At 31.1% G+C, this 13,503-nt stretch overlaps 2 protein-coding genes across 7 annotated transcripts in view; one reads left to right on the top strand and one right to left on the bottom strand.

Annotated features, from left to right (window-relative positions):
• Positions 1-3,489, bottom strand: part of LOC142333437 (E3 ubiquitin-protein ligase RNF13-like) — a 114,959-nt gene extending 111,470 nt beyond the window's left edge. For 3 of the 5 annotated variants that reach the window (XM_075380532.1, XM_075380530.1, XM_075380531.1), the window contains exon 1: positions 3,132-3,488. The gene's annotated coding sequence lies outside the window, so the exon portion shown is untranslated. Of the gene's footprint in view, positions 1-3,131 lie in introns of all 5 variants that reach the window. The other 2 variants (XM_075380534.1, XM_075380533.1) reach the window with 2 other exon arrangements.
• A 342-nt stretch (positions 3,490-3,831) lies between these two features.
• On the top strand, positions 3,832-13,096 carry ND-B18 (NADH dehydrogenase (ubiquinone) B18 subunit). 2 transcript variants are annotated; one of them, XR_012758549.1, is made up of 5 exons: positions 3,832-4,014; positions 8,766-8,937; positions 9,824-9,921; positions 11,149-11,217; positions 12,971-13,096. XR_012758549.1 is itself a non-coding variant. In XM_075380146.1 (4 exons), exons 1-3 carry the CDS (start codon positions 3,894-3,896, stop codon positions 9,900-9,902), a joined length of 372 nt encoding a protein of 123 aa, XP_075236261.1. In that variant the 5' UTR covers positions 3,833-3,893; the 3' UTR covers positions 9,903-9,921; positions 12,971-13,096. The 2 variants fall into 2 exon arrangements, 1 of the variants encoding a protein (XP_075236261.1); XM_075380146.1 differs by lacking the exon at positions 11,149-11,217 and having other exon boundaries at positions 3,833-4,014.
• Positions 13,097-13,503: the final 407 nt, after the last annotated feature.

Genomic DNA, 13,503 nt, shown 5'->3' with positions numbered 1-13,503 from the left:
ATTTTTTTATTACATAAAACACATTTTTAATTAAATTATCTAGAATGGATAGGTAACAGGTTAGGTTTTGAGAAGCTGAACCTAGTAGTTATACTTTACGATGGATTGTTGTCTATTTCTCTCACAGCCCTGACATCTTAATAGACATCCCAAAATGTGTGGCTCTGTTGGGGTGAATAATCAGAAAGAAAAAGTATTCTAAACGTACTTATAGATACCTGCGATAACTAATCGCCTCATTCGATTATGTCAGATAATTGTGATTGAACACCCTTATTCCTAAAGTTCTCCTTCAACCTCACCGGTGAAAATGAAGAATCTTGAGTTAAATGTGCCTGTAAAGTTGACAGATAGTTGACTAACTCTTAGGTACTCATTGTAAAGAGATACAACACTTACTTTTGTTATGTTAGTCCTTTTGTCTTAGCCAAATTTACCGTGGCATGTGTAGCTTCCTGTCAAGGAAGTGAAAAAGGCAACTGCTGGATTCTTTACAGAAATTTTTAATGATGGACAAACAAAAAATTGCTAGATCCTAAAAGTTTTCTGATACTAACATCATTATTAAACCACACAGCTCTTTTCAACGCTTTTTAGTGGTATGTTGCAATCTCCTCAAATCCTCAGAGATGGAAATCATCAAAGAACAGAGGGCAACTGACCATGAGAAGGAATGGAGACATTGCCCTCTTTCTGTCATATATTGGTCTTACACGAGTCAACACTGTCTGAGAAGATAATAAGCTGTGACTGAAAAATTGCCTTAATGGTTGTATAAGTTTATATACAATTATTTATATACAATTGCCATTTTATTGCTCTAAATATCAATGCTTTGGTCATCTGCCTATGCATTATACACAAAATGCAATCTCTTCATGTGGTGTTGGGAGTTCATAATTGAGAATCATGCAGTTAACAGACTACAAGTATTAATTATGATGGACATACATCATTCTGCAATTTCTTTTAAACAGTGATTGTGGTTCAGAACACCAAAACTTTGCAGATCAGTTATTCCAAAGCAAAAATGACTGTAACAGCCAAGATACCAGACAGAATAGTCATACAAATTATTGCAGCACCTTTGAATGTTCTTTAGTTTTCATTAGTTCAAAAATTAAAAAATTGTTCAAGAGGAAAACTGAAACACTATTGACCAGCTCCCACAATAGTCAAGAGAAGGTACAAATGGGCAGACTCAAAAATGTTTGAAAGTTTCCATATCTTTTAGACTTGATTTTGCTTACTTCAATAAATAAAATTTTTAGTCGATGGTAGTACCTCATAATAGTTTTCACTATTCCTATTTCACTTTTAACAAGGAATAAAAATAAAATTTAGACCTTCTGCATCCTATAATTTTGTCATCACTTTCCTCCAATGTGAATTTTGAATTTTTTTACCATAAGAGATAAAGAATGTTCCCAGACTTAACTTATTGCTTATTCTTGTATTCAAAGTGATGATTCATGTCTCATCAGTTTCAGAAATGAATTTCTTTCATCTTCATAACATTTCAAAAGCTAATTTGAAGTGTTCTTGTTTTTGCTTCCACTCAAACAACTATCTTCACACGGCTGTGGTATTCTTCAAGAAGTCTCTGCTGGTTTCACCCCTTCTGAATTGAGAAGGCAAATGACTAATTGCATTTTTTTCTTGTTACAATTGGATAAAGGAGTACTCATTTTAAATTGACGTTTAGTCACAACCACAAACAGCAAACAATGATACAATACATCTAACGAAAAAGTAATGCAGGTTATCATTTATAATAGAACAGTCAGTGTCGCAAACTATGTAATTGGGAGGAAAATAAAAATTTCTCTGAACTTTTTAGCTTTCCCACATACTTGATAAATCTATAAACTATTAAGAAACAAAGAAAGATTGTGAAACAAATAAAAATCTTCATCTTATAAATAAACTAAAATAGCTTTGATTCCTATATTAACTAAAACTACTTACAATTTAACTATTTTTCAATCAACTACAGTCAAAATTTTTTTTTTTTCATTCTGCATGATACACATCAGTAATAAAATATTGTTTTTAGATGTTAACATTTGTTATGCAAAATAATGTAGCATATGTACAAGGATTATATGACAAATCATGTAGACTACCAATTTGCAAGAAATGCATGAAAGATAGGTCAAATGGTACATAATTATTTTTAATCACAATCTTTCAGAATTTTTTTACTTTTGTTTCTTGTATATGTAGAAATGCTTTAATGTTCTAAGTTGACATTAAAACATGTCTCATTTTTTATTATTGTTTGATAAATGGAGGTAATAAACGTATTAAACAAATACAAAAGTGCTAGGTGTCCTTCTTGATATGTGAAATCAACCACATATGGGCGATATATGAATATATATCTGATCAAAAGATGTTGAAAGCATGATCGAACAATGATTATTGAGGAATAAAATAAAAATTTTGCCATTTTCATTATATTGGGCTGACAGTATTAAAATTACTAATGTTTAAAATGTTTTGAAAACAATAAAAACATTATAATGTAAATTTTTCTTTAAATAAAAATAGAACATCACAAAAAATAGTACTTAGGTAACAACTGCCATAAACATTACTATTTATGACCGATTACACTTTAATAGAATAGCTAAAATAAAATACATTAACATAATTTAGGTAGCAAACATATATGTAGAAAGTAATAAATCATGTCAAAACCATGTGAAAATGAATAAATTAAAAAAAAATGAATACAAACAAAATCTATAAAGTTGTAACACATCAAGGGCAAATTTATATCTTTAACAGGGACAACCCTTTTTAAATAACTGCAAGACTGCTATAAATAGTACTATTTGTCTATGTAAGAAACGTAATTTATATGAAATAACACAACTTAAAATGAATCATTGAATAAATACATGAAATTAATTAACCTTATAGCAACTTGATCCTACCTCCTACCAACTAAACAAAAATTTCATTAATACAGATTAAACACTATTAATTATGAATTTTAAAAATAACTCATACATGATTATATATATATATATATATATATATAAAACTGACAAGGAGGAAACCTATACGTAACTGAGCAATATCAATAATGTTATCACTAAATGGATAAGTGTCACAATACTTACGCACTTAGAAATGTGTTCACTAAATAAAACGAAAGTCTTCCTTCAAGAATTTTCTTTTGTAAACAAACACAAAATTTTCTCGCACTAATAAGTACTTTAATTAAACAAATAAAGCAAATTATATACCACTTAATAAAAGTACAGAACAAATATCCAAAAGAAAACAATCGTCAACGAACACTCATTTTGAATAAAAATCCACTGCTGAATTTGTTAATCATTAGTTCGACTGAATGACATATTGTAATGATTAAAAAAAAACACCTATTTGTAAAATACAACATTAAGCGACCACTACGCACTACAAACTCGTCACGTCCACTTGAGTTTGCACTTCGGTACCTCACCTTAAACCAACCAAATTATACAAACTAGATTATACAACGTTACAGAACTCTGACACCATGTTAATTGTGTCTTAAATTTGTTGATATAAATACAATTTTCCAAAAATGATACATTACCTGACTATATAAATTGCTACTATATTTTTTTGAACAATAATTTAACAAATCTTGTTAAAATATTAATGTACATAACTTTCAACTGGATTCATTTTATTGTACTAAATGTGATTTTACAAAATATAATCTTAGTTTAAATGATTAAATAATATTGTTCACGTTACAGTTTCATAAATCTTAAATTAGATAAAAATTTATTTTTATTTGATACATCTTTATGTTGGTAATGAAGAAACAGTTTGTCAGCTGATATAGTAACAACCGTGGATAAGGCTGGAAGGGCGAATTGTAAGAAAACATGGGTCAAGCAATAAGTCATGGTATTGAACTTGAAAAATATCCAGAAGACACTCCTGCTTTTCATCATGAACCGAAATATGACCCTCTTTATGGTTTTCCAAATGGACGGAAAGAAAGAGGTATACTGTTTTGTCTATTAACTTATGTTTTTTTTTTTTTGTTTAACCTCCTGGACCACCGTTTGTATTGCTTCAGAGTATGAGATGAATGATTGATTTGTGTGAAAATGCCATGCCTGAGCTGGATTCGAACCTGGGACTCCGAATGAAAGGCCGAGACGCTACCACTCGCGCCACGGAAACCGGCCTAAATCCTAAATTTAATATTTTCACTACGTTAATGAAAATACCAAATAGTTAAGAATCTTTTCTCTTGTCAGAATTTTTCTTTCGGTTGCATTTTTTTGGAAGAAGTATGAAATTAAGCAGGTTTGGTTGTTTAACAACTTTTCAAATACTATACAGATAGAAACAAACTGAGGTTTAATTCATGAACTCTTTACTTAAACTCTCAAATTAATCTTGTTCATAGAACTAGTTTAATGTTATATTGTTGTTGTCTAAGTGATATAAAATATTTTTTCTCCAGTCAGATTGATAATTTTTTGTTACAAAATTTATATAACTTCATAATGACTGTATTATATATTGAAAACTATGCAATAGTACTATGTAAAATGACACTATATAGTAATATTACCAGAGCATATTGACAAAAACAATATAAGTGAACTAAATTCTTATCCTATTCCAAAGTTTGAAACAGAAATAGAACATAACACACATATACCTCTTCCATCATGTATATTAAATGCTCCGCTCAAAATAACACAAAGTAGACATCAGTTACACCTATCATCAGATTCATTTTAACCAAAGTTTAGTACAAAGGCTAAACATGAACTAATGTTTCTTAGGTTAAGCATTAGCTCATTCTTAACAAGACGTGGGTTTTGATAAGTTGCTGTTTATGTATTGTATAGGGTTGGGATAATTTAAGACTTTTAAAGTTATCAGAATCATTTAATATCCACACTTTTAATTAACATCATCCTTTAATTAATATGTGTACAAAAAATAGTCAAATTTATTTTCTTTTTTTTTTTGTCTTAAGTCATTTGACTGGTTTGATGCAGCTCTCCAAGATTCCCTATCTAGTGCTAGTCGTTTCATTTCAGTATACCCTCTACATCCTACATCCCTAACAATTTTTTTTACATATTCCAAACGTGGCCTGCCTACACACTTTTTCCCTTCTACCTGTCCTTACAATATTAAAGCGACTATTCCAGGATGCCTTAGTATGTGGCCTATAAGTCTGTCTCTTCTTTTAACTATATTTTTCCAAATGCTTCTTTCTTCATCTATTTGCCGCAATACCTCTTCATTTGTCACTTTATCCACCCGTCTGATTTTTAACATTCTCCTATAGCACTGCATTTCAAAAGCATCTAATCTTTTCTTCTCAGATACTCCGATCGTCCAAGTTTCACTTCCATATAAAGCGACACTCCAAACATACACTTTCAAAAATCTTTTCCTGACGTTTAAATTAATTTTTGATGTAAACAAATTATATTTCTTACTGAAGGCTCGTTTAGCTTGTGCTATTCGGCATTTAATATCGCTCCTGCTTCGTCCATCTTTAGTAATTCTACTTCCCAAATAACAAAATTCTTCTACCTCCATAATCTTTTCTCCTCCTATTTTCACATTCAGTGGTCCATCTTTGTTATTTCTACTACATTTCATTACTTTTGTTTAGTTCTTGTTTATTTTCATGCGATAGTTCTTGCGTAGGACTTCATCTATGCCGTTCATTGTATCTTCTAAATCCTTTTTACTCTCTGCTAGAATTACTATATCATCAGCAAATCGTAGCATCTTTATCTTTTCACCTTGTACTGTTACTCCGAATCTAAATTGTTCTTTAACATCATTAACTGCTAGTTCCATGTAAAGATTAAAAAGTAACGGAGATAGGGAACATCCTTGTCAGACTCCCTTTCTTATTACGACTTCTTTCTTATGTTCTTCAATTATTACTGTTGCTGTTTGGTTCCTGTACATGTTAGCAATTGTTCTATCTCTGTATTTGAACCCTAATTTTTTTTAAATGCTGAACATTTTATTCCAGTCTACATTATCGAATGCCTTTTCTAGGTCTATAAACGCCAAGTTTGTTGGTTTGGTTTTCTTTAATCTTCCTTCTACTATTAATCTGAGGCCTAAAATTGCTTCCCTTGTCCCTTATACTTTTCCTGAAACCAAATTGGTCTTCTCCTAACACTTCTTCCACTCTCCTCTCAATTCTTCTGTATAGAATTCTAGTTAAGATTTTTGATGCATGACTAGTTAAACTAATTGTTCTGTATTCTTCACATTTATCTGCTCCTGCTTTCTTTGGTATCATGACTATAACACTTTTTTTGAAGTCTGATGGAAATTCCCCTTTTTCATAAATATTACACACCAGTTTGTATAATCTATCAATCGCTTCCTCACCTGCACTGCGCAGTAATTCTACAGGTATTCCGTCTATTCCAGGAGCCTTTCTGCCATTTAAATCTTTTAATGCTCTCTTAAATTCAGATCTCAGTATTGTTTCTCCAATTTCATCCTCCTCAACTTCCTCTATAACACCATTTTCTAATTCATTTCCTCCGTACAACTCTTCAATATATTCCACCCATCTATCGATTTTACCTTTCGTATTATATATTGGTGTACCATCTTTGTTTAACACATTATTAGATTTTAATTTATGTACCCCAAAATTTTCCTTAATTTTCCTGTATGCTCCGTCTATTTTACCAATGTTCATTTCTCTTTCCACTTCTGAACACTTTTCTTTAATCCACTCTTCTTTCGCCAGTTTGCACTTCCTGTTTATGGCGTTTCTTAATTGCCGATAGTTCCTTTTACTTTCTTCATCACTAGCATTCTTATATTTTCTACGTTCATCCATCAGCTGCAATATATCGTCTGAAACCCAAGGTTTTCTACCAGTTCTCTTTATTCCGCCTAAGTTTGCTTCTGCTGATTTAAGAATTTTCTTTTTAACATTCTCCCATTCTTCTTCTACATTTTCTACCTTATCTGTTTTACTCAGACCTCTTGCGATGTCCTCCTCAAAAATCTTCTTTACCTCCTCTTCCTCAAGCTTCTCTAAATTCCACCGATTCATCTGACACCTTTTCTTCAGGTTTTTAAACCCCAATCTACGTTTCATTATCACCAAATTATGGTCGCTATCAATGTCTGCTCTAGGGTAAGTTTTGCAGTCAACGAGTTGATTTCTAAATCTTTGCTTAACCATGATATAATCTATATGATACCTTGCAGTGTCGCCTGGATTTTTCCAAGTGTATATTCTTCTATTATGATTTTTAAATTGGGTGTTGGCAATTACTAAATTATACTTTGTGCAAAACTCTATAAGTCGGTCCCCTCTTTCATTTCTTTTGCCCAGCCCGTATTCACCCACTATATTTCCTTCTTTGCCTTTTCTAATGCTTGCATTCCAATCTCCTACTATTATTAAATTTTCATCTCCTTTTACGTGTTTAATTGCTTCATCAATCTCTTCGTATACACACTCTACCTCATCATCATCATGGGCGCTTGTAGGCATATAGACATTAACAATCGTTGTCGGTTTAGGTTTTGATTTTATCCTTATTACAATGATTCTAGCGCTATGCGTTTTGAAATACTCCACTCTCTTCCCTATTTTCTTGTTCATTATGAAACCTACTCCTGCCTGCCCATTATTTGAAGCTAAGTTAATTATTCTAAAATCACCTGACCAAAAGTCGCCTTCCTCTTCCCACCGAACCTCACTAATTCCTACTACATCCACATTTATCCTATCCATTTTTCTTTTTAAATTTTCTAGCCTACCAACCTTTTTTAAACTCCTCACATTCCACGCTTCGACTCGTAGAATGTTATTTTTTAATTTTCTGGTGACCCCTTCCTTAGTAGTCCCCACCCGGAGATCCGAACGGGGGACTAGTTTACCTCCAGAATATTTTACCAAGGAAGGCGCCTCCATCATTGCTATATGAAAATGCAGAGAGCCACATTTTCTTGGAAAAAAGCAGCTGTAGTTTTCCATTGCTTTCAGCTGCGCAGTACTCAGAGGACTGAGTGATGTTGATATGACCGTTTAAGTCATTCTGACTCACGCCCCTAACAACTACTGAAAGAGCTGCTGCCCTCTTTCAGGAATCATTCCTTAGTCTGGCTCTTAACAGATACCTCTCCGATATGGTTGCTCCTTCGGTCCAGCTACTCTGTATCCCTGAGCACTCAAGCCCCCTCACCAACGGCATGGTCTCATGATTCATAGAGGAGGGTATTTTCATAAAACAGTAAAACCTAATACCACCAAATCTTTAAACTATAATTACAATTTTAATCCAAGGCGTAACAGAAAAAATTTGCTTCGTGTTATAAAAAAAAAAAACAAAAGAGCTTTATGATATGGATCAGATTGAATAAATCTTTTATGAATGAAGTGGTTAAGCAAGTGATGAAGATATTGGATTGGGATAGCTGCAATATACGTTTTGAAAAAATGGTTTTGTTAATTTAAAATTAAGTCATTAATATTTAATAATTTTTAAAGTGATATCAAAATTTGTTACGTTCAACAAATTATATACTGTAAAGCATGTCTTATCATAAAGTTAGTGCATTTAAATATATAGTTATGAGGAAAATATATGCACATACATGCACAAATATGTATGTGGTGTACCACATGCATACATTTGAGAGGGTACAACTCCAAAATTGTTGAATATTTGACTAGATGTAAAACTTTCTTTTAAATCTATTAATTTTCTTTTTTTTTCTTTTTTTAGTAATGATAGCTACTAAAGAAGAAATGGAAAGTGCAAAACTGCCATTAGATAAAAGAAATTACTGTGCACACTTGCATATCAAATATTGGGCATGTAAACGTCAATATATCCCATTTCATAAAAGAAAGTGTGCGCATGAACATCATGAATTTGCTCAATGTGAATTTGAAGAGTAAGTATTATATATGTGTGTATGTACTAACAAAAATAGCCTGTTTCATCTAGATGGAGTTCATGTAGTAACAATCTATAAAATACAACGATGTTGGTTAGAAGGGGGTCATGAAATATCATGACCAAAAACAGCACTATATCAGCATTGAAAAGCTTCAGAAGGATATATATATGTTGCCTATTTTTTGCTTGATATATATACTGTAAACTACATGGATCATTTCAAATAAAATTTTGCATGATAATTTTGTATATGTAAGAAATATATTGCTATTTTATTGGTCACAATTGTTCAAGGGAGCAGGGAACACAGAATATGAGTTCCATATCTCAGAATTTTATTCGCAGTAGAATAATTTTTTTACATAATTCTTTTACTTGCTCATAGTCACTTTAATTATTAATTTAATTTTCTTCCTAAGCAGAAGTCTTTCAAGGCCAGAGTTTTATACTTTTTTTACTCTGGCTTTGGTAGGCAGATTTTCTGGCATTATAAAATTATTTATATTAATGAATAAATATATAATTTAATGAAATAGTATGCTAAAAGTTAACATTTATGTTTACTTAAAATATTTTAATTTTAAGTAGTTTATTTTCTTTAATAGGTTTTGTTGCAATGTTACACTATATTATTAGCATAAACACAAATAACATTAATAGAAAGAAAATTAAATTCCGTACTTCTGTCTCTTAGTAATTGTTTTCACAGTATTTCTTTCTGTTTCTGTTATTTTATTCTTAATGTTTGTTAAATAATATAACATGCAGTAAATAGGTTTCCAATTCATGTTAGTACATGAGAGTATCATCATGTTAAAATTGTTGTACTGAAGTTTAAGTAAATCATTATATATTAAATTGAATTTTTTTATTACTTTCAGTTGGGTCATCCGTATGAAAGATTTTGAAAGAGAGAAAAGATTGGCTCAGAGGAAGAGGCGCTTGGAAAATCATGCATAAGCTCTTACAATTTTATAGTGTAAGTATCTGGAAAATTGGGATTTTGATTTTAATCTGATAATTGTAATTTTAATAAATATATTAAAAAATCAGAGCCCTCTTTACATACTCTGTGAACGTAACCTACCTTTTTATTTATTCTTTTACAATTTTTATCCTCACATTCTTTATATCAAGAGTATAAATTAAAATTGTAGCAGTACCAAATATTTACTTTTTGGATTTTATGTTGTTAATGGTTTTTAAACTGTTGTGTGAAAAGAGTAAGGTCATAATTACCCAATCAGCTTCTGCAACAGCTGGATCAGTATGGGGCAAATTATCATGGAAATTGAAGGCAATGATGTATGGATAAATGCTAACAGTTACACCACAATAAACTGGTTTCAGTCGATCAAGAACATAATCATGAACAAGTGCAATTTCACTGTATGCCCTGTTGACATTTTTTTATTTTTTGTTAATGTTATTAATTAAAAATAAAATTTTAATATCATAAGGCTGATCTTCCTGGCAGAGTGGTAGCATTTCAACCTTTCATCTAGAAGACCTGGGTTTGAATCCCAGTCAGGCGCGGCATTTTTCATATGCTAAAAATTTCCATTCTCTTAAGGCAAAATGACCAAAGCAGTTGATACCCATCATTACAAAACAACTCAAAGAGCAGTTCAAGAAGTAATTAAAATACATTATTGTATTAGTGTTGTAGTAGTGTTAATTTCTTTTAGTGGCAGATTTAAATTGGAATTTTTAACAAGACTGGGAAAAGGTAAAGGCTCTGTTTGATCCATATGCATATTTTTATGTATATTCATCTAAATAGAACATATCTCTTAATTATTATTAAATTTTCTGTAGTTTCATTATAAGTCTTTCAGAAAGTCCCAGATTTCTCAACTTTACATTTTTTCAGACAGGCATAATTGCTTATTTTCTGCCTTTCCTAACATTTTTCACAGTTGACACATTTGAGTACCTCCATTCCCAAAACTAAAAATAACTACAATTGATAGAAATAATAATTTTGAGAATGGAGGTACTCTGAAATACATAAACTACAAATATTAGTGACAATGCTAGGAAGGACAGAAAATAAAAGTAAAATAATTTTATGGTAATCCTAGCAAAAATATAAAATATTGTGACAGTTTCAGGAATTACTGATTTTAAACCTACCTGCATAAAAAAATAACAAAACTAACTTAAAAAAAGTACTGAAAATAATGCTTATTTCTTTTAATTTTAGCTTTATGAAGTGGACTCAATTATGGATTAATAAACTGATAGTTATTTTAACATTCCTGACTCCAAAAGGGTAAAATTTAAATTAAAGATTACTACTTTTCAATATTTAGTGCATCTTTTTTAAGTCTTAAATTTATGGTATGACAAATTTTAGGTAAGATATCATTACAGCATACATTATAATTGAGGTAACAATTTTAAACTTTTTTATTTCTACCATTCACTCCTTATTCACATGAAATATTTAAAATGTACATTTAAAAGAAATCTTTAATATGTCTAAATCCCATCATAAAGACATTTCATTTCTGTTTCATACTGAAGAGTCAAAATGATATGAACTTTTATTGATAATTTTCAGGACTTATGTTGTGCAATGGTATTTGTTATTAAGACTGCTGTTTGTAAAGAACTAGAAGCATGGAGGAACTAAATCTAAATTCTAAAGTTAGAAATAGTTACTTTTGTTTTTTTTTTTTGACGTTCGTATTCAATTTATAAAACATTTGATTTAGTGTTAAATTAGTACAGAGTGATTACAAATGATTCATTGGATTTTAAAAATGTGTATGTAAAAAGTAGTACACATAAAATTATGAATGATAACATAAAAATAAACAGAACTGCCAGTTTCAATCATACCTTCATAAATGTTCAATATATGCATTAACACAAATGCAGCTGTAATGCGTTCCTGTGGCTCAACCAAAGTTATTGGCTGTGGTGGCATGTGGGGGTCTTTAACATATCCCCAAAAGAAAAAATTACAAACCATGAGATCAGGTGATCTAAGAGGCCATTTTAAGAATGCTAAGTGATCATCTTCACATCACCTAATCCTGTGGCACGGGAGTTCTGCATTCAGGAAGCCTCATACTTCAGCTTACCAGTGAGGCGAAGCCCCATATTGTTGGACTACAAAGTTATTAGAGGCGTCTTTCAATTGAGGAAAAAACCACAACTGCATCATATCAAGGTACTAGTCACAATATTGTCTGAGAATAAAAACGGTCCGTACACCTTTGTTTTAGAAGTTGCGCCAAAAATATTAAGTTTTGGGGAATTACATTCATTTTCTACAGAATTAGGTTGTTCTGTACCCCATATCCTGATGTTATGCTGATTCACCTTTCCATTCAAGTGAAATGTCATCTCATTACAAAACACCAGATGGTTAGAAAAATCATCATCCTCCATAGCTTCCTGCATGTCATTATAAAATTTGTATTGTTTATTGACGTAAATTGCTTGTAACTTTTGTAATAACTTATATGGTATGGTTTCAGTCATAATCAAGTTGGCAAAATCTTCCAAGACTGTTGGGTGTGGAATATAGAGTTCAATGCTAGCGTATCAAGTTGACTTCTTTGGGTTGCGAACGAAACTCACCCTGACTCTCTCCACTGTTTCATCCAAACCTCTTGTGTGTCAGGTGCTTTTACCCTTGCACATGACTTTAAACTGTCGATACCATCTTAGAATGTTTTGGTGGCCTGGTGGTTCTGTCTCAAACAATCTCCAGTATAAACACAGCATGGTAGCAACAGATAAACTTTTCTCATATTCTAACACACAGAATGCTTTCTGTTGCATAGACGCCATTTTACAAACTGAGCTTGAACTGCTACCTGTCGGTGACCACTTTAAACCTAAACCTGAAACTAGGGTAGTTTCTGTTTATTTTCATTTATCATCCATAATTCTGTTTGTACTACTTTTTTTAAATACAGATTTTTAAAATCAGATGAATCATTTGTAATCACTCTGTGTAATTCTTTGAATGTTATTATCTAATCTAAAAAAATTATTTGTTTAAATTACAGATGTTGCTGTATAATAGAAGATGGAAAAAGTTGGTTTATTTCTATTATACGATTGTAAATATATAGCAGGTTTATTATTTAAATATTTAATTAATTGGTTCAATAAATGTTAAAAAATTGTTTTTATTTTTTTGTTTGTTTTACTTTTATTTTTAATTCCATTCTTGACACTTTAAAAACAATCAATCCACTTATCTTATTTATTATGAAGGATGAACTGTTGTTATTCAGATTTATTTTATACTTATACAGGGTGTCCCATATAAAACGCAACCCATCAATCATTCGTACATGAAATTTCAAAAGTCAAGCTTACTCCCCTACTCGTTACTGAAATGGACTCATCCAACATCTGAACATCGCGGCAACGCAGTAGAACATTAGCGATAGTAACAACAATGCAATCATAACGTTCAGTGTATTGCTAGAGACAAGATTGTGTTTTTTTTGCTAGATTAATGTGTTTTCATTGTTGAGTCGTACGTCAGTACAAAATCAGTGGTTGCAGTGCAAGATTTGTTTCACCATAAGTA

The sequence above is a fragment of the Lycorma delicatula genome, chromosome 12 (genome assembly GCF_047948215.1).
Source record: "Lycorma delicatula isolate Av1 chromosome 12, ASM4794821v1, whole genome shotgun sequence".
NCBI classification, from domain to species: Eukaryota; Metazoa; Arthropoda; class Insecta; order Hemiptera; family Fulgoridae; genus Lycorma; species Lycorma delicatula.
This window is presented reverse-complemented; position numbering and strand designations above follow the sequence as displayed.

Excerpts from the sequence above, each read along its gene's own strand:
- ND-B18 (XM_075380146.1), top strand. The coding sequence starts at position 3,894 with ATGGGTCAAGCAATAAGTCATGGTATTGAACTTGAAAAATATCCAGAA. Across the intron at positions 4,015-8,765 it reads AAATGGACGGAAAGAAAGAG|TAATGATAGCTACTAAAGAA; the intron begins GTATACTGTTTT and ends TTCTTTTTTTAG. Across the intron at positions 8,938-9,823 it reads GCTCAATGTGAATTTGAAGA|TTGGGTCATCCGTATGAAAG; the intron begins GTAAGTATTATA and ends TATTACTTTCAG.